Source organism: Egretta garzetta, unplaced genomic scaffold (assembly GCF_000687185.1).
Source record: "Egretta garzetta isolate BGI_Z169 unplaced genomic scaffold, ASM68718v1 scaffold81, whole genome shotgun sequence".
Taxonomy (NCBI): Eukaryota; Metazoa; Chordata; class Aves; order Pelecaniformes; family Ardeidae; genus Egretta; species Egretta garzetta.
This window is the reverse complement of record NW_009258671.1, coordinates 677,817-699,910: the sequence shown is the minus strand read 5'-3', so window position 1 is coordinate 699,910 and position 22,094 is coordinate 677,817. Positions and strand designations below refer to the sequence as shown.

Here is a 22,094-nt window from a genome sequence, read left to right as displayed (position 1 = left end):
GTGAATTAATCAGTACTAGCATGCAGTCAAACATGTTTTATTGATCAATTGATGATACTCCAGAAACCTACATCAAATTGAGACTCAAAAAGGAAATACAAAGACCCTCTGCTATTTTCTTGTGTATTTGATAATAGTGCTCATGTTATATCCAAATGCAGTCTCTTTTTGTGGAGTGACTCTTTCCTGAAGCTTTTGGAAAGCCAGAGAAAGCAGCTTTCATGTTCTTCCAGTTTCGGTAACAAGAAGAAAAGACTCGAGTTTTCTTTACCTTTAAGATACGCCGCCAAAAATGTCAAAATAAAATCAACAAAATGTACATTTAGGTTGGATTCCGTGAAAAGAAATTATATCCTCATAGCTGTTGTTCACTGGAGTTAGTGCCACAGCTGCAGCATCTTCCCTATTGTTGGAAGGTACTTTTATAAGCAATTAGTGCCAAGATCATTTGAGCAGTCTCACTATCTGACAGCACGCATCAACCCACAGACAGGAAAAAATGGAGGATCTTCAATCATCTGTGTCTATCAGGTTAGCTGAGTTGGTGGAAAAGTGGGCATACTTTAATGGGGCAGGTGTGTAGGTAATAAATACTGCTCTTTATTCAGAGACCAATTATTGCAGACAATAGCTGGTATTCATAGGACGTTCTCAGCCCTACAGTAAAAGCACAAATAGAAACGCAACTACCTCTGGGACAGAGAAACTTAACAAGAGCACCCCAGTCCCAGTACAAGCAGGGACTGCTTTGGATACAGAACGAGTGCAAAAACTCCTCTCAAAACTAAAAAAGAGGTTTCAATACTCAGCCAGATTTAAATCAAGACACAAGTAGCCTGATTATCCTGAAACTTCCTGGCAAATGTCTGAAGTATGGGTGGAGTTAATCACACTTGAAAATGCACCCAAGGGGTCCTGGGCTTCTACTGGGAAGGGGGGTCTGTGCTGCCAAGAAGTCCATCACTTTACTCAGTTCCATCAAGCCGATCAGTAGCAGGAACAGAGCTGGACACTGTGGTTCTGGGAATACCTGCAACCTGTGCAGAACACCAGTAACTGACAAAGCAGAGAGAGCTTCCCTGGTTAGCAGTAGTGGCAGAAAGCTTCTGGGAAAAACCTCAATCACAGAAAACCCTGCAGGCATATTTTCAGCTGTGAGCTAAGACTACCATGAAGTGGTTGCTAGAGATTCTCCTCCTGACTGCTAAAACCAGGGAAAAGACAATCACAACCTCTCAAAGCAAATGGCCAATACTGTGTAGCATCTTGAACACAGCACCAACACACCAACACTATTCTAAAATAAGTCTAAGTCTTAAGCCAGGAAAAACAAGCAAATAAACAAAAAAAATCCAAAGCAAGCCAACTTACATAGAATATATTTGGAGCCAGAAGCTCACTGATGTAGTCTGTAATAGCTCCACTGACTTAGCTGTTAAAATGGATGTGACATAACAACTCTTCTACTTTGCACCCACTTAGTTAAGATACCTTGCTGCTTTCATGAACTTTAGAACTGCTTTTATTGGATGCACTTATTAAAGTAAGAAAAATTCAGATTTTATAGGAACGAAAAAGACTTTCACAGCTGTGATTTTAATTCCACTGCTATAAAAGGCAAGTGTTGAAAGGTAGCTTTTTTGTAGTTTTCCTAAAAGTCTAACTATTCAGTACTAACATTACATTGGGTTTTTTTCAGCTATTAAATGCACCACAGAAAACGAGCCTCCCTCAAACACATCTCTCAGGCAAACATCCCTGACAGTTACTGCTGGCTATAGTCTGCCTTAGATCGTCTAGATGACCTTTTGCTTTGGTCTAATAAATTTGTCCTAAAAAAATCACATAATAAAGGGGATAATCCATATCTCCTACACAGGAGATGAAAATATTAAGGGGAAAAAAACCATGGCTTAAATTTTTATGAAACAGCTCTTCTCCAAACATGCCGCAATAAAAACACTTTCTCTTTTTGTTTGGGTTTTTTGGTTTTTGTGTGTGTTTTTTGTTTTTTTTTTTTAATTCAGCGTATTTGCTGTTTTTATATAGTCAGTCACATTGACTGATGTTAAGGGCAGAAACTGAGACAAGGAGGGAAGATGTTTCAATTTCTGTTAGACCAAAAGATCAAGGTAATCATGATGGGAAACCAGAAAATGAGCTGGAATCCCTTCTGTCTTGCACATTAATGGCAGGTTTGTTAACAAAATGACAAGCGCAAGGCTATCAGCACAACACGACTCTTTCAGTTCTGCTCTCAGCCACATATGTGCAAGTCCAGGCTCCAGTGATTCACATGAAACTGAAAACAGAGCTTGGCTTCAGGAGTCTGAGCTGCTGCTGCCAGTATAAGAAAGGAATTGCAACTAGCCTTTGAGGTCCCAAGTCGGCTTGCACATCTAGAAAATGGTAAATCCAATTATAATATTTCTGAACAGCATGTGGAGTCTTTTCCAAGTCTTTGGAGTGTGGAGTGTATTTCCCCTGCCCTGTTTATAAGGTATGTACTACAAAAGGAGGCCCCAATCCCTGAACAAAGCCCTGAACAGTTGAATAATTATTAAGAACTGAAAGGCAGCTTTCATAACAAGGTTATACCTAAAGCATTTCATGGATGCAGGTGTGTTAAAACTCCTTAGAGTATACTACGTTTTTTCTCTTTTCTTGTAGGAAGCTTTGACTGACATAGAGCAAAAGATAGGTTATCAAGACCTCTGAAGCGGGTGACACTGTGGTATGTCCAGGTGTTTGCTAAAAGCTGTGGAAGCTCAGGCAGCTTCAGAAGGTACAGCAAGCCCAACATATTATATGATAAGAGGGGGGGAAAAAAAAAAATCCAGTTTCATTCAACAATTTGTTGGTCAACTTCATCACTCTTTACAAACAGGCTCCATATTCCGGGCTTAAAGGCACTAAATTATGATTTTTTTAAGCTTAATACATACTTTGTCGAGTGATACAAGACAATGGTTGAGTAAACTATTGTAAAGTAATATTGCTCTAAAAGCTAATAGGTTGTAAAAGGTATACAAGTTCATAAACTTAAATCTCATTTAATGTTATTTTCCAGGCTAAATTAACTGTCCAATAAAGCTGCTTTCATGTTCAGCACTATTAAAAAGCTCTTAACAATTACTTTGCAAAGATCTAGAAAATATATTCTGAGTGTCATAAAGAGTTCCAACAATATTTAAGAACTGCTTAAAATAACTTGACATAATTGGACATACACTAAAATATTTAATAACCAAACAAGCCTTTGAAACAAATCACAAAGCAACACTATTCTATCATGGTGACCCCAATTATTGCACAGGCTAGAAGCAAAGCTAAAAATATATGAACAGTAAGATAAAGTTCTCTACCACATACGTATTTTTGTCAATAATTCCTGAAGTTGTGAAGACAGGCAGCATGAGAAAATAATGATAAAAATATAGTCGTTTTATAAGCATAAGCAGAGGTTCTGTCATAACTGCGAGGCAGCTCTAGTTGATGAAGTACCTTGAACACAGGCATAGTTACTGCACTAGACTTTTTCAATTTTATGCAGAAATCCAGCCCCCCCCCCCCCCCAAAAAAAAAAAAAGTCCTTCATCCTTTCTAGCTTCCTTAAACGTACTTTATATGTTGTTGTGTACCATACCTCATCATTAGACAGAGGTAGAGAGCTGCACATTCACACAGGTAACACACATCTATTGAAAGCTAAACATGAAGTCAGGACACCAGATTTTCACAAAAATATTCAGACAACCTACGGTAATTTTTTTTTTTTTGGACAGGCGAGTTAAATATTAGGATTTTTCACCCTGTAGTGTCATTATTTCGATGGCAAGTAAATTCTGTTCCTGAGGTAGCTATTTTCAAGACCATGAAAATAAGTGCCATACACAGATTCACATTCATAAACAAAACTTTCAGAAAACATTTGGAAATATTTTCAATTCTACCCTCAGTAAAAGAAATGTAAACTAACAGTTGCCAAAAAAATGATGGCTTTAAACCTTCTCACGACTTCAGCTGTGGATAAAAGAATATGCATACCAAATCAAAAGTCATCCATAATTTACTTATTTAGTAAACTGACAGCTTTATACTACATCCATCATTGCTATGTCTCTGTACTCCTCCCTTGTAATTTATGACCACAGAAAACAATTTGTTTCCCATATAGAAAAACCGAGCGATGTATGTCTGGCTGATTTCAAGCACTCATATAAACTTCCTGAATCTAGCCCTGTATTTCTCCTCTGAGTTCTCCTTTGCATAATCCCGGGCCATATAGTCTTGAGCCTGCATTTGCAACCGCCTGCATGCACTACCCTTCTGATCTCTGCTTTGTGCAACTTGCACTTAACAGCAGTTTGTACCATGAAGTCTGAAGCATGGTAACCACACTTATGTCAGAAATTGCTAAAAGACAGACTTTTTCAGACACAACTGCTCAAGTCCAGTTTAGTGGCCTTTTTTTAGTCTTGGTGACAGATCACTGACTCAGCTTGTTTTGCATCCAAGACCTACAGCAGAGCACAGCTCCTGGAGGGCGTACCTGCTTTGTAGACCATAGTGTAAACCCTAACAAAGACACAGCATAAGAAGGTGCGCATATACTCTTGCTGCCAGCTGGTACAGAATTTGACCATCATCCTGTCTTACTTAAAACTGCCCAATCACCCTGCCTCCATATTCTAGCAATTTCTGGGGACATACCTGAACTTAGAATAGCCACTCTGAAAGAAACAAATGGTCTGTGACAATGCCCATCCTCAAGAAGTCAAACATTTGTAAAGCTGCATATATTTAAGAGCAAAAGAACGGAGATGGTAAATACTACAGAAGAGGCCAAGATGTTAAGAGTAAATAGAAACCAGGGTATTAGTCCTGAGAACACAGATGCAGAAACTTGTTTTTTGGTTCAATTCCAACTGCAATTGAAGGAAGACCAAAATCAGAAAACATGATTTGTTACCACAATGACTGCATTTCTTTAACCAAACTCAGGTACCGGGGTCCTTTATAAAGCCTTCCAAGCAAACGGGCAATTACAGCAATGCAGTGTACAACTAAATGGAAAATTCATTCCAAGACAATGATGTGTTTACCTTCACATGGAGATTAGTTACAGGAGCATTGTCAGCACTTAAGGCAAACCATTCACAGTACATTAAGGAGGCAATTAGAGCAAAAACCATCTTCAGCATTATTGTTCTTACTAATTAGTAGTAGTCTACAGGCACAAGAACATCAATAATAACATGAACAGTCAATTTGTAACCTCAACTTCCACGGAAAAGAAAACAACTAAAATACATAATTTTGTCAAGAATTGAAACATGTATATTTAACAAGGTATCATCTACATTAGCAGCCCTCTGGGAGTTTTAACAAAACCATTCAAATAATTAGACCATAGGCATTCCCTTCCATTCCACTTGCTATTTTTTTAATCCTGTAGACAAAATCCTCTAAAGGCACAGAAGGAATAGACCTGAATTTTCAAAACACAAAGTCATCCTGAATACCCAACCTGACAGAACTTGTAACAGCATTCTTAAAAAAAAAAAAAAAAAAAAAAAAAAAAAAATCTGATCATTAGTCATAAATTAGTTAAATAGTTTTTATTTAGTTCAGTGCCCCAGATTATCGGTCACTCTTACAGGAGGGACCAAATTCTTCAAGGACTGTTGTGGAGACTGGGGGAAGAGACAAAGACAGAGCTTGCACATGCATATACACAGGCTTAGGTTCCTTACCTTCCCACTGGCCAGTCAGCACCAGGCTCCTGCTAATGACAATATCAATCTCTCTGGCACCATATTCCACAGCTAGCTTTATTTCGGCCAGTTTGGTTTCTAGAGGAGTTTGTCCAGATGGAAACCCAGCAGCCACTAGGAAGAATGAAGATGCAGGTAGATAGAAGAAAATGTTTCATAAGTTGACCATATAATTGCAAATACCTCTAATACACCAAAAAGTTTGGAAGTTATTCTTTTTCCATACCACAATTCAAAAAATCTCAAGGCATCTCATCCTACCCTCTCTTCATCCACAAGAAACACTTGCTCTTCCCTCAAGAACCAACATTCAGCAAGATACTAAGTGCGTCTTGCAAACAGGTCTCTTTCACATGCCTTAAATTTTTCCAAAGCAGTGTACATAAGAAAGCACAATATCTATTGCCTCCAGCAAAATTGAGCAAACAAGGAGTGAACTCATATATGAAGGAATACATACATTTTTCATTCTCCCCAATTCTTCCAAGTAGTATTTCAAGTTAAATCCCAGTAATATGTTTAACAGCTAAATCACAATACAGCAAAAATTGTTTTCAATGAGGTTTGCTTAAAATTACCTTTATGATGTTTAACTGCAAAACCCAAAGGTAACTTTGGAAATGGAAGAACTAATGACAAAGAGGACCTCTGACAAAGAGATCTTCTTTCCCTCTGACATATAGATGCATTTAGTATGTATTTTTCCCTACGTGACAATGAAACAACAATAACCACAACAAAAAAAAAAACCCAAACAAACCAGAAAACACAGATCTTAGCATTAAACACCTGATCTAACTTCAAAGCTAGCCCCTGCTTTGAGCAGGAGGTTGAACCAGATGACATCCAGAGCTCCCTTCCAACCTGCATAATTCTTTGAATCTAGTTCTTGCTTATTGTAGATTCAGGACTTGTGTGTTGTGTGTGGTGACTGGAGAGGAGCTGCCACTATTAGATTTGCGAGTACAAGTCCTGAGCCTGTGGGCTGCTCAGCAGGCAATAACCCTTGCCTCTGCACACAGTTTCATTGAATTCAGCTTGTAGGATTATACTTAAAAGCCAAACAACTGATAGGGAAAAAACCCCATGTGTTAGAACTCCTACAATCTCATATTGCAGTTTTATTATTATCACCTACTTAGTGTCTACTGATCATAGAATCATAGAATGTTTTGGGTTGGAAGGGACCCCTAGAGGTCATCTAGTCCAACCCCCCTGCAGTGAGCAGGGACTCCGCTAACTCCCTCAGGTTGCTCAGAGCCCCGTCCAACCTGGCCCTGAATGCTTCCAGGGGTGGGGCCTCCACTGCCTCTCTGGGCAACTCGTTCCAGTGTTTCACCACCCTCATTGTAAAGAATTTCTTCCTTATATCCAGTCTAAACCTACCCTGCTTCAGTTTAAAACCATTACCCCTTGTCCTGTCACAGCTGGCCCTACTAAAAAGATTTTCCCCATCTTTCCTATAGGCCCCCTTTAGGTACTGAAAGGCCGCAATCAGGTCTCCCCGCAGCCTTCTCTTCTCCAGACTGAACAAGCCCAACTCCCTCAGCCTGTCCTGCACACTATTGTAATTTCTTCTATTTGTGTGAGGGAAATGTTGATAGATCTCAAGAACTCCCTTGAAGAGTTTCCAGGCAAACAGACTTGGCGTTGCTGATAAGCTTGAAGTTGAAAGAAAACAAAAGATCGCACGAGAAGCAAATCCTCCGCTCCATTCCCTTCCTTCCACCTGCTACCTTTCTACCTTACTCTCTGAAACAAAAGCAAGTCCAAACTTCTGGATTTTTCTACATATTTCATAGCATCAAAATATTCAATTGGATATTTTAGAATAAAACGTACCTGAAGCTACTGGTATGTTACAACCAGCAGCCTTTAGGGCATTAACAGCATCAGTGACTCTTGCGGGATATACACAAACTGCTCCAACAGTAATACCTGCAAAAGCCACAGTTTACATTTTCATATGTATAGATTTCCACCTTCTCTATTGCAATCCAAATTATGAGCATGTGCACTCTGGTTTTGCACCTCCCATTTTTGCTTTCTCACATGGATTTTAAGCACCTACACTAGGGATATCTGTTTTATTGTTCAAGACTTCAGGTGATTCTCCATATTGATACCTCCCTCATGTTCTTTCACCTGACCCTGGGAGCAATTCTGCATTAACAGGAATTAAAACGCCAATATTTTTATCAACAGATTCGCTGTTTAATGCCAACATGTAGAGTTAAGACATGCTTAGTCAGCAACTTACTGCAAGAAGAACAACTTACTTGTTGAGCCAGGCTGAGCCCAGCAGCAACTGAGAAGTCTATGTTAATGCAGTCCTACTGCATTTCTAGTTAAAATGCTATTCTCTCAAAGTCTCAGATAATTGACCTTATATTTAATACTTCAATTGTCTGAAGAGTCCATAAATCCAAGTTTTAAAAGAAGACTAATCTTTGATATTTCATGTGTATGGCTTAAAACCAGAGGCCTGATTCCCCTTTGGTTTTACATCATATGACTTCAATTGGTGGACCAATGCCCATGCAAAACTGAAACAACTTAACAGTAAAAGCATGCCCCAAATGTCACTGAAATTTTGGTTTGGATAGATAAGGCCCACATGACAGGACAAAAGTCAAATACTGTTCACAGACACATCAGCGATTACATCTGGAAAAATTCAGAAGAGCTGCTCAGATATAAAGAAGTTTTATTGATTGTAATATTGACAGTCTCAATTTGGTCTGAAGTTGAATTGTGTTCAGTCTTGGGCGTAACATTGGGACTTCAGATGGAGCCTGCTTGAGTAATATCAATGAAAGTTCTACCACTAGTTCTTAAGGGCTGTTGTCTGCCCCTTCAACTCTGTTGACTTAGCTGGGAACTCTCTGTGTGTGTGCGTGTGCACACGTGTGTATACGGCATATGCACACAACCACATACATTCACTACAGGACTGATTCCTTAAAGTAGACTGGGCTGCAAAGGTGTCTGCTACCTTAACTACTGAAACAAGCAGGTAACAGATAATGTTTTCCCAAAGTAAAAATAACGTGCTTAGGACTGCGGAACGCTTCTTTTCTGACAGGCAAAGTGGCAGGCTTGGTAGTTATATAAAGCGACAGCAGCTAAGCATGAAATCCAAAGAAGTCATATGAACACTCCCCCCTTCTCCAATTTAGTAAGGACATCAGCAAATTAACAGAATATTCAATTAGTTTCACCTTAGTGCACTGTTACTAAAAGTCATACACCAAGGTTATACACTTGTGGCTTCCATATAAAATTTCCTCATCAGGTATCATAACTTACAGTGTTACCCTGACTCCATGCTTCACTTTGGTTGCCAAACTGAGAACAAATTTTTTTCTCCTTATATTTTTATATTAACTCAAAGGCATAGATATTTTGCAGTTAGAACTTAAGATAGTTGCTTTGATGAAGACCATATAGGACCTAGTTTGTTCTCTTGGGACTATTAGCTTTGCAGTGCTGCCTACCGTAACTGCTTCCATTACAGGAAGAGGAGGCCATTTTTACACTTATCTGAAAATTGAAAAAATACTGAGGAAATGCAGACATTTTCTCTACACAACACACACAACAAAACCAATCATACCTTTATCATGCATATCCAAGGCTTTCAGCAGATCCTCTCTGATGGGATGCTTTGCTTTAAAACACAGTCTGTGAACATTTGAAGGAGTATCATCACCTGAAAGAGTGGTAAGGTCTACGCAGGTGACAGCTTTCAGCAGCCAAGCAGCCTACACATGGAATGAAGCAAGAAATACAATACTTCAGTTTACACTTCCAAATCCAAACTGACTTAGAAGATGCAGGAATCAGAAGCCTGGCTCTCATTCTACCGCTAAGGAAACGTATGGAATATAACATGGAGGATATGCAAAAAATGGTTTATGACAGACAGGGATGGCAGATATTCATTCACGTCTTGAGCAGTATCTAATGGCACAGAAAGGATTTGGAATCAAAAGTCGGGTCTCTCAGGATGAAACAATCTTACTCCAATTTTTGGTGCAAAAGCTAACTACCAAATGGGACTCTAAGAACAGACAAACAGTTTTACCTGGACAAAAAGCATCGTTTCAAATTTAATTCTATAAGACACAGATAAAAACATCACCTATGTGAGGAACCTCTTTATAATACGCTCCATTCTGTATAGTAAGTCTGTATCTTTAAAGCTTGCATGCATGAAAAATTACACACATGCCTCAAGAGGAGCAGAGGTTTGCAATTGCCAATAACCAGATGAGTGTACACATCAGGAATTTGCACACTTGCATGTTTGTATGCTTCTCCTGCTGTGAGAGTGAAACACGGAATCAATAGGGGGTAAGAACCCACACTTCTTAAAACTTAGCATCTAAACTCCAGATGTTTCCATTTTCTTATGTGTGAATCAGGAATAAAAAACATCTGCAATCATTTGGTGCAGAAAACAAAAGCAAGAGCTAAGTGACAGGGCCAAAGCACTCTTTAGATGAAAATGCTACTGAATTTTTTAGAAGTTACTAATCGGAGAAGGGAACAGAAGCATGAAAATGTTGAGATTTTTGCTGAACAAAAATTGAGATTAAGGCATTATTCTGAAACATTTCTTGAAGGTCTTCCAGCAAATTCTCATTTACAGCAATGGCTTCACTAAAAGGTGACATCTCTTAGTGGGCACTTGTTCAACAAGGGGAGTGTTTGCAACAGCAAAGTCCACTTGAGTCCACAAAGTCCCTCCCTGACTGCTCTGCTCTGTGACATGATTTGTCAGTATAGGCAGCAAAATTTGTTGTTTCTTCATGTAAGTATTACTCTGCAAATCTTAAGATGCTGGCCAGCCTACAAACCTTTCACACTTTGCTGATGGGAGTCTCCTTTCTGAACCTGCAGTAAATGTTACACTGAAAGCTACTTTGGGGTGACTAAACAGAGTAATGAATCATCACTGGCCTCTGTTAGTCTAAGCTTGACTGCTTGTTTCTAACTGGTTTCTACTTCCACCCTATAATACTTCAGAAGGGTTTTTCACTTTAAATGGGTTTTAAGTTTCTTTTACTTGGATTTTTCTATCCTTCACTCGAGGGAATTTTTGTCTTATCTCTTATGACATGAATCATAAAGTCATCAAGACAGATGTATTCAGGGAGTTCCAAGAACTGGTATGAACTTCGTTTTTTTAAAAGGGTTATTCAAATGAGTATTTTGGGAAATGGGCTTCAAAATTTGAATCTGTGGTGCTACTTACATTCAAACACGTAAAGGTTCAAAATCGTCTCTGTGAAATAAACAGCACATCACTATCATGACTGCAATGACAGTGTTCAAATACAGGAGAGATGCTTCTGAAAATAATCTCATGGCATTCTTCAAAGTAAAACCTCACTCGAGTAGCTCAGTACCAGTGTTACTACACAGGAGAGTAGCGAAGTGTTAGTAATAATTAAACATTTGTCCTACAGCCATGTTGAGGCAGTGACACTTAATCCCTTTCTTCCCAATGATTCTTTGTAATCAAAGCCTGTGGCTCTCTATTCCTTTGTTCTTTGTACAGTAACGTCTGTCAAATCAGAAGACTTACTTTTTACCTTACTGCACCTGCAGTATCTGAAGGTAGACAAGGTTATGGAATACCCTTTGGATCTTCTCACTGACACTGTTTTCCAACCCAGAGCCACTGGACTCCTAAATTGGGTATCAAGTGACTTTTTATGCGTAAGAAACTCTTGGGAAATGCTGAGCTAATGTCTAACCTTCCTCAGTTTACGTGCATTTTTTACTTAATCATAACATTCAAAGTACAGACTTTCAGGTTCATATCACAGGCAGGAAGTTGTTTTCTATTGCCTTCCAGTAGAATCTTACACAGCTACACCAAATTATCCCCAAACTGTCACCCGCAAGGTCTGGGCTCATTGTGAACGCAGCTTCAGCCACCCCAGAATGGCTGCCTGAGATGCTAAGCTCAGGATACCAACTATTTTGAACAGTTCTTTTAAGCATTAAGTATAATTAAATTATTCTTGCTTTGTTCTGCTACGCTGGACTGTTAAGATTGATCCTTGAGTGCCTCCTTCCTCCTGCTTCCAGGTTAACATTTAGTGTTGCAAGCAAATGATTTGTCTCGCTTGCAGAGGGGAGGAATCACACACATTTGCTTGAACAGCTGTTCAGTGAACACAGAATCAACTTGTCCTTTGGACACTGGGTACAACCCCACGGCTGAGAGCTCACTGGAAGCTCTGGGTCTGCTCCACAGCATTTCTCAGACCTTGCCCTTGGCTAAACGCTGCCAAAGCACTTACAGTATCCTGCAACCAGCCCTGCCTGCCCATTCCCCTCTTGGCCTTTCCTGTCCAGAAACCAGCACATGGCCGTGCCTCACCTGCTCGGCTTTGCAGAACGTGTTAGCTTACGCTGCTGACCTGATGGCTTTGCGTTACGATTCTCATGTACAAACTGGAGAAACCGAAATGCACACTGGGCCAGTATCTGCCAGTCCTGCCAGGTGGGCAGTAAATAGCAGAGGCTGACAGTCACTGCAAAGACATGACACGCGTGTGTTCAATGAATACAAGATAGCCCTGCAGAAAAGTTCATTTGCACCACCGGCTTTAGCAATGGCTTACATGAACCTATTTTATACTAACGCGGATAATAACTGATCATTTACCTTATCTCAGGAGTTGAGAAGTCAGCCCCCTTAAGATTAGTAGCCTTTTTTTTGCCTTCCCGCCCCTCCTCCCCCCCCGCTTTCTTCCCCAAGTGCCATAGCCAGTCAGAATTTTTGAGTTTTAGGCAAGAACTAGTTAAATAAAGAAATCACACGTGTTGGGGATGTTTAAGTAAAGAAAAATCATCCAGGTAGGTCAAACTTGACAGGGACCATGATCATATCTTACAGCTTTAAAATTAAAAAATAAGAAGGCAGCGTGCAGAAAAGTCTGTCTGGGAACAGAATAAATGTGGTGGGATAGTAATATACAATTTAGTCCACTCATGAATAAAGATGACTTAAATTCATTTGCAGTTTTGCCACTCATGAGTTATAAGGTTTTTAACTCGTTTGGATAAATGCATCACCTTATTCCTTCCCATCATCATCAAATAAAAATTATTAAAATAAGACATGGACAAGCACATCTTTTAAGTTTACATGCATCTTGAAAAAAATTCAATATTGCAGCCTGGAGAGGGAGAGTGACTGCTTTAAAAATACAGGAACAGAATGCATAAAAAGAGCACTTACTTGCCAATTACCTTTCACAGTTCTCCATCTTTTAATTCGTTCTGCATGCCTCACAACTGCAGGTCGATTCACGTGCACTTTTGAGATCCAGCCAAGTTCTGGGGTGGGAAAAAAAGAAGAAAATCTCACCTTTTGCTGTGCTCTTTTAATATACTGTGTGCAACTTCAGAAGAAAATTGTAGCTTGGTTTGGGACCTCTGAAGAGCACGCTGTGCTTTTATGTCCTTTTAAGGGCTTGCATATTTATCACCGGTCCAAGATATCATACCAACATTAACTTCTGTTAGGGTATGATCTGTGAACTGGATGTTTCACACAGCATGTTTTGTTTGCCATTACAACCAAATTAACTGGCTGCTGCTGAGAGACACTATGTTGCCAGTCCTGGACTATGAAGTTTATTATACTTGTAGCATATTCAAAACCCCACAGAACAGCCTTTTGCTTGATTCCAGAATAAGGTAACATTTATTTAGTCCTTTGCTTATCTGCTGGCACCCAAGATACAACAGCATTTTTTGTGTGTGTGAACCTTTGTTTAGAGGAACTGTACCCCACACAGTCACCAAAACCTCTGGACAGACCATTGCATAAGAAAGCATTTGAGTTGTTATTGTCTAAAGCCACTTTTACTGAATTTGCGAGCACTACATTCCTGGGCAACACATCTGCCTGGAAGCTGCTGAGATGCATACCAGCCTGAGAAGCGCTCACCTTTGCCAAGCACCCTGGAGGACTCAGGGCAACAGCTTCAGCATGTGAATTCCTTCAGATGCCCACTGCAGACAGCCTGGCTCACAATTTCAGTGAGTTTCACTATACATAAAAAATAACCAGACCCAAAGAGAAGCAGATACCCAAGATCTACTAAAATAATGTAACTGTCTAAAATCAGAAGCACCAAAAATTGGACACTGCTTAACGAATGGTAACTACCTGATAACAGAGAACTGAGGGCTCAGGCCCTTGAATCTTGACATTTCTGCTTAGCATGATAAAACAGAAGTGTAATTTTGAATGTTAATAAACACAAACTGCTCACAGAAGTACATAGGAAAAAGAAATCAGATCACCTTTAAAATCTCTCATATCCCAAAACATAAATAATTCTTGTAAGTACTAATCATACAAGCAATCCATGAAAATACTCTGAAGAAAACATCAACAATCATTAACCACTAATGACCAGCAAATCACCACCATCAATCATCAAATACCATCATGAGTTAAGGTCAGTGTATGGACATGGGCTCAGATACTAAGAGATAATAATTCTGGGTGACTTAATTATTAAGAGCAACACATCTCTTAAGTCTTCTTCACTACTGTATTAAACTTGCATTTCGCTTGAGCACATTGATTAAAAAAGGTTTAAAACTTAAAAAAGAGCCAATAGCCAAAATCACTGATTTTGTACAGAAATCTCATCCTCAATTTTTTTCTTTCTACTTTATAGTTTTAATAGCCAAAAAAAGTGCATAACTAATATACTAGCTAACGTATATGTAAATACAAACTTGTTTTCCTAATTAGACTTATGAAAAGCTCTGGAGAAACCAATTTAGGGTAAAGAAGACTCAGTGAAAATGCAGGACAAAGGCATGAAACGCAGCTAAACAAAGCCTTGTTCTGAGCACAGTAAGCCACCCTGCTATCACTTTCCTATTACCACACACAAGTAATTAAATGAGCAGTACCTGCAAGGTCAAAATGTTGGCCGAAAGCACAAAAAGTTAAACCAAAGAAGTAATTTCAAAGGAATCCTAAGGAATTTAAGGATTCCTTTAAGACTTTAGCATCAGTCTCGCTGGATGGCGAAGAAGGAGGAGCCTGCAAAGTTGCAAATGAGTCGATCAACGAACCCTCAATACTTCTCTCCACTTTCAAAGCTTATTCATTCTGCCCCAAAAGCAAGAAGCTCAACTGACACGTGGAAAGCAGGTGTAGCTACTGCTACAAAACCCATGGCTAGAACTTTCCTTCTTTTTGAATATCAATAAATGCAAAGCATATAAACACAGACAGCTGAAATACAAGCTAGTGAAACCTCTACAACCTCCACAGCTGCTTTAAGGTTGAGGCTGCTATGTGATCAGCAGAGAGCATACACCACTTCCCATGGGGGCATTATAGGCAGTATTTGACAAAGTCCACGGAGGAGGAAAACAACGATAAATACATAAATAAATGAAGGAAACACAAACTCTGTGTTGTGATTCTCCTACTACATGCCAAGTGCTCAGGTGGAATCGTTTAATCATAATCCAATTTATCAAGGTAACTTTTGAAACCTAGTGGGTGCATGGTGACCTTCCGGTCCCTTTGGAAAATGTGGTAAAATCAAAGCAAGCAGTTTAGATGAGGTACTCAGCTTCTTGCTCCCTAATACAGATCCAGAAGCTTCAATTACTCTACCCTAACCTATTCTTTCTACATTAGGAAAAACGACTAAGAAATCCAACTAAATAATTTATAAAAACAACTGCCTTCTATAGAAGAGCTAGGAAGACTATGGAGACAGCATCCAGTTTGTTAAACATGGAAAATTTTCGTCTTCCTGGTTCTTGGGGCATAAACCTGAATTTAAGTGAAAGAACCAAGATTTCCCCCATGAGTAGGTTAACCCTTCATTACTTATTATTTGGAGCAGATTCAATCTGATTCATCTTGTGCTGGACTTTGGTAGAAACATACTGTTATTCTATCTGCCCCTACCTGACTTCTGAGCAGAGCTTCTCATAGCTTCTCTAGGTCTGAGTAATCTCTGCAGGGAATGGAGCGCTGCACACTAGATTAGCTGAAAAGAAATAGTCAAGTGTAATACCCTTTGCGGGGAGGAGGGGGGGGTTGGGGAAGCAATGTTTAAGAAATTCACAATTAATGGGAGAAAAGAGGAGGAAGAATAGCGGAAGTGGAAAAAGAAGCTACTACTTCCGCTAACTCATCTTTGCCCAAAGTCACCTGTTACCATATATCAGCTGACCAGCAATAGCTGATTGCATGTTTTTAGTTCTTTGCAAATACGATGAAATTAATTGGCTTAAGCCCTTTCCACTGCGTAACACATTTTACCTTCTGTTATTAGTAACTCCATACTAGTCATGAAGGTAGCTGACGCATGGCAACTCAGTAAAGTGCAATACCTAATTTTTGTGCCTGAGACACAAGTTCCCTTGAAAGACCACAGAATTTGGATCTCCAAGTATATTTCTGAATGTAGGATATTAAAATACTGTGCACAGCAAAGGCAGAAAACTTGAAAGAAAATTTAAAATAATTATAAATAAATCAGAACTCCACCTTGTCTATACAACTCAGTGTGAAGCATTATGCAGCTTACTAAAGGAAATAAAATGGTGCAATAAAAAAATGCACGGTGAGGAAGGACAAAGGTTCTGGTGATACACAGCAGCAGATGGAGACTTCTATCTAACACAGACCTTTTATTCAAGCCCACTTCTCCATTAATTAAAGCAGTGGGCAAGTGAAAACAAATATGTCTCAGTGTAATTGTCTCTAAATAGACTTTCAAAGTTTGCCGTGTCAGGTCTCACCAAATCTTTAAATGTAAGTGTCTCTATTCAGAAAAATCACTTACAATAACAGCTTTTTTTTTTTCCCCCATTAAAAATCAGAATAAAACCATTATTTGAAATAGAACTGACTGGCTTTGGATTCTCCCCCTCCCCCAAGCTTTATGATTTAGTATCTGGCTAAGGAAAACTATATATAATTAGGCTCATTAACCTTGCAGTGTGAACACGTCTTTTTTTTTTTTCTTCCTTTTTTTTTTTTAAAATAAGTCATCTGCTAGTCATCTGCACAGTCATGTGGCTTCAGGGATAAAAGTAATTAAAGCAGTTACACTATAGCTAATTAGCCAATATTCTGTAATCACTCTTCAAGTTTACTTTTTCCTCTGAAGACATTTGAAAAAATCATATTAAAAATCTTAACAGGAAATTCATCTCCTCTCTTTGAAGAACGTGAATCCAAAAATACCAAGCATTTCCTCAGAAAACAATAAATAAAACTACTTCATTAGTATAATTACATAAATATCTAAGATACCTAACACATTTCTCATAAAACAGACTAAGCTTTTCAGAAGCTTTAAAAAAAAAAAAAAAAGTGTCGATGGCATCCCTTCAGATGGTGAAACAGAAAGCTCAAGAATGCCTGAGGCTGTAGTTTCACAAGCATTTTAAGGTAGCACTGTCCCCAAAAGAAGCTGCCCCCCCCCAACTGGTTATTTCCTCCCCTGTGCCAGAAACGGCATGTGTGCTCCTGTTCTTACCATGAACACATAACATGGGTAAGGGAAGTGATGAAAGCTGTTATTTCTGGAAAAGCGAGTGAAACTGTCCTGAACCTTTAGTGGAGAAATGAGGTATTCCGCTGGACACAGGCTGACCCCAGCTGGCCACGCATAGCTGAGCACAGGCACTGAAGAGAGAGAAAAGGCTTCAGGATCAGGTCTTGTTAGGATTAACCTACCATGTAAGATGTTCAGAGGTTTGGGGGTTTTTCAGTTTCTTCAAGACAGAAGCTGTAGTTACTTTTCCATAGTGACTCTTGCTATGGACCTATTTTATTTCAGATGGGTCCTCCTTCTATGAGAGAATTTCAGTCTCCAAGTCATCAGCGTTCAGATACTCAAAGCGGGACACCAAGGCATGAGCCCTGAATCAGCTCTACTACCATCCGACGTTAGTGCAATCACACCACGTTGGCCATGGACCACGTGAAATGGATCACAGTATCCTCCAAAGCAGTTTGGAAATCGCTGACAAGCCTTTCCTCAGAAAGAGAGATGCAGAACAAGAGCTTGGTTTCCTGCAGGTCCAAGTCCTCTGCTGTTCCCTCTCATCTTGCCTGGCTCAGAGACCTCTACTCACCCCAATAACCCAGCTGTCCTGCTATGGACAGGACATGGAGACAAGGAGATATCCTTATCACCATGGAGTAAACCAGGGCATTGTTACTTGCATAAAGCCCCAAAGAAAAGATGTGATGAAAAGTCATGTAATTGCTGAGCTGTGACTGCCTTTCCCTCAAGAGAGGGACTAATTTGGTCACTCCACCCAGTGACTTACTTATTTCTGAGACATTTATCTATCCTTCAAATTTGATTAAAATTATCCAGCAGATTCAAAAGGTGTTAGAAAGGAACAGCGAAGAAACAGAGCCACGGTACAGGCTAAAACCAGCTATTAATATATTAGAACAGAATTATGCCGTCTTGAAAAGGGATGCAACACTTCATTATCTAAATGCCACTTACCAACAGGCTAGCTCTCACATGTAAATGGCTCAGAAATACCAACTATAATTAAAAATATCAATTGAAACATAATGAATGTATTTCTGGCCCTTCAACTAGAGGGGCTGAGCAACACGGATAGATTTATTTTTTTTTTTAGAATCAAAGAACGTACTTTGCAAAACAACTAATTCTTCATTGCTCAGAATACATACGTATATATACATATACACACACACAGAGGTAAAAAACCATATAATTATAGAATAATTTGGGTTGGAAGAACTCTGACAGTCATTTGTCCAACCTCCTGTGCAAAGCAGGGTCAGCTCTGAGCACAGACCTTCCGCCCTGCTGGATGTCGCTGGGCCCCTATTTCTGGGACCCATTTCTCCAGCCAGTTTGGGTCTCTCTGAATGATCTGGCTAATTTAGTCTCATCTGCAAACTTTATGAGCAAGCAGTCCATTGCCCCTTCCAGGTCATTGAAAAAAATGTTAAACAGGATGGGTCCCAGCCTAGAACCCTGCATTACCCTACTCGATACCAGCCTCAAAGTAGAGCATGACCTATTGACCATCACCTTCTCGACCCAACCATGCAACCAGCTTTTTAACCATTTTGGTATCCACCCATCCAAATGTTCCAACCTGGATACAAAATATTGAAAAAGACAGCGTCAAAAGCCTTGCTAAAGTTGAATTGACGTCCACTGCTCTCCCCTTGTCAACATATCCAGTCATTCTAATGTGGAAGGCAATTAGGTTGGTGAGGCACAACTTACCCTTTTCCCGATACAACATATGATAAACCTATGTAACTGGCAATCAACCCTGCTGTTGTTTTGGCACGTGACCTCGTGTTATCGTTCAGGCCATTCCCCCTTCCAATCTCCCTACTGAGTGACTGCCTGAAGACAGATTTGTATCTAGGTACAAGTTCAGGCTCCACACAAGCAAGCTGTATTATCTGCTTGGTTTTAAATATCCTACTTGCCATTTTCTGCCTCCACCCAAGGTTACTGAATGTCTGTCTTTCTCCATGACTTCTGAAGTTGTCGCATTAAAATTCCATCTGCAGGGAACAGAAAACCCACGTGACAGTTGTCTGCATCCCCACAGTTAAACCAAAGGACTATGCTACTAGCTCACACTACGAAACAGATGCTCATTGATGTGTTTCACTATTCTGCTGTGATGTGGCATTAAAAAATTGCATCTGCTGCTTTTCTGAAAGGTGACAAAACATGAAGAATCTGGTCCATTATACTCCAGCATCCTTGGGAGCAGAGCAGGAGAGGCAGACTCCTTTCAATCTCTGCAGTCATCCTGTTGAGCCCGAAGTACCCAAGAACGACTCTGCAAACAGCCTCCATGGAATCACAAACTTGTAAAATTCCTTATCCACCTTCTTTACACAACTCTCTGATGGCAAAGGTATCGACGTATTAGACTAGCGACCCTCTGACCAGTTAATGCAAATCAGTGTCTTTTTCTCTGTGTTACATGGCACCTGTTCTTTATTCCAGGTAAAGACCTTGTTCTTCTACTAAGGAACAGTGATAAGAAGAAAGATGAATTAAGGGCTTGTACATAAATGTATTTATTTTACCAAAAAAAAAAAAAAAAATCACAAGAAAGCATTCTATGCCATGATTCGAGAAGAGTTTCACTTGTCAGTGAAAAATAAATAGATGCTTTCTAATGGCAACATCAGAAATTTACAGCTTAAATAACGTCATTAGGTAGCAAGCTCAGAGAAAAAAAAGACTCAAACAATACATTTTTAAGTAAAAGATATTTTACCACTAGGTGTCCCTGCTAGAGAACTATAATCCTACAGAATGCTCCGAGAGATACAGGGCAAATCATTTGAATTACTGTTAAAGCTGCTGGCACAAGCTGGCAAAACCTTCACAAGCCAAAGTGCCTAAATGACAGAAGCAGTGGGTATTGTTAGCGACCATGAAAGATAAAGGCACAGGTTTAACATGTCCTTTTTGCGTACTGCTACCCGCTAAGATACAGTGCTAAGAAAGGTACGGCAACTTACTTAACTAGAGCACTTAATGTATTTCAGACGTGCATTTAGCAGCAGAGTGAATGGCGGGGACATTCGGTTCTCCCTTTAACGCAGCCAGCATAAGGCAGCTCTTAGCAGCAGCGGGCATGCTGCCGCCTAATACAAACGCGGTCGTGGCCACACTGTTGTCCTGCACATCTAATCCAGCTCATTTTGACCACAACTGATTTAAATGAAGATCACTGGGAAGGGATGGCAACAAATACCTGCGGATAAGCTGAGGGCAGTGGCCTTTCCAGGTAAACCAGCCGCAGCTGGAAAAGGGAGGCCACGTGGTGCAGCCCTGAAGACACCCATCCCCCTGGGCTCTCCATTAATAATCTTGAGCATTAGTTGACTCTGCCTCTTGGGCAGGGGAGGGCTACTTACAGGAGAAGAAAGAGTTATAGAAAATACTTGGAACATACTCAAAGACTATTTTAGTGGGTGCAAAAAAAGGATTCTGTAGTGCTGGTCAGCTGCACATCGAATGCTCTTCCCTTGACAACAGCAAGATCTGGCCAAATGTTAGTGAGGTCACCCATCTCTTCCAGTACTTTCCCACTTGGCAGCACTGCCCTCCTTACACGTCTGCCTGTCTGTCAGAGGATGACTGTTTGATAAGAACTGAACCGACTTCACGTTCAAGTTTCTGGACTCCCCACACATACCAACAACTAACTGTAAGATTAAATTTACGGTAAGAAAAAGCACAACACGCACCTAGTTTAAAATAATTTGCAAACTTCCGTGCTAGCTTTTTTCCTAGCAGACACCAAAGCGTTGCCACTACGTTATTAACATGTTTGTTTCAGCAAAAAGATGCTGTTCAGATGGCTACAGTTGAAACTCACCTGTTGCTGCAAGCAGCCCACGAACAAGCACATCAGCGAGCAACTCGACAGCTTGCTTTTAGGAGTTACAACACGTCAATGATTTCAGTGAATGAAAACACATTCAGGCTGTCAGTTGTCCATGGGCTAATCATTTAAACTGCATGTTAGCTCTGTAAAAATGCCTGTGCTTGCCCTACAGAGGCAGGAGCGTAGCCACGTGACGCCGTGCAGCAACGGCCTCCTGAACTCTGCTCGTGCTAACCCTAGATTTGCCATCTCCCTGCTCCACACCAGCTGTCCTTTGCTTCCCAGCTTTTAACTTTGCCATCTCCCTGCTCCACACCAGCTGTCCTTTGCTTCCCATCTTCCGCGATGCCACCCCTGTGTCTCCTCCATTTAATTGTCCATCTGCTCATATTGACCCAATTATCACACCTGAAAGGCAGACTGTAGGAAGGCAAGTCACCTCAACACATTCCACCGCTGCCCTACCGTTGGGTTTTGCTGAGTGGAGAAATCAGAAAGCTTTTGCCCTTTCTCCTTCCCCAGCGATCAGCAGAAGAGGAGCTCCAGCTGGGAAACGGCAGAGAAACCCTTTCTTGGATCTTACCTACCTTCCCCGAGGCACAGCCACCTTTCGAGCCTGGAGACCACCTGGAAAATCCCCATCAGCCTTCAGAGAGCAAGCAGCAAGGAGAACGATAAGGAGAGGTAAAGTCCCGAGTTCACAAATCCAGCTAACAAAAAGTGTTTTGCACCCCTTGGGGAGAAAGGGGGAGGTTTACTCAGTGGGAACCAGAAAGGTGCTCAGGAGGGGCCCAGGCCCTGTGACAGGACTCGGGCCACCGCGTCCCGCAGCGCCCTACACCCTGGCGCCCTGCTCGGAGCCCCTCAAGC

General features: G+C 40.4%; 1 protein-coding gene across 1 annotated transcript in view; it reads right to left on the bottom strand.

Annotated features, from left to right (window-relative positions):
* The window catches only part of DERA (deoxyribose-phosphate aldolase), a 54,179-nt gene extending 32,931 nt beyond the window's left edge, over positions 1-21,248 (bottom strand). Inside the window, exons 1-6 of the mRNA XM_035888502.1 lie at positions 21,216-21,248; positions 20,919-21,042; positions 13,039-13,136; positions 9,394-9,541; positions 7,620-7,715; positions 5,757-5,891 (exon numbers count right to left, since the gene is read on the bottom strand). Coding sequence (XP_035744395.1) covers positions 5,757-5,891; positions 7,620-7,715; positions 9,394-9,541; positions 13,039-13,136; positions 20,919-21,042; positions 21,216-21,248 — 634 coding nt within the window. The remainder of the gene's footprint in view (positions 1-5,756; positions 5,892-7,619; positions 7,716-9,393; positions 9,542-13,038; positions 13,137-20,918; positions 21,043-21,215) is intronic.
* Positions 21,249-22,094: the final 846 nt, after the last annotated feature.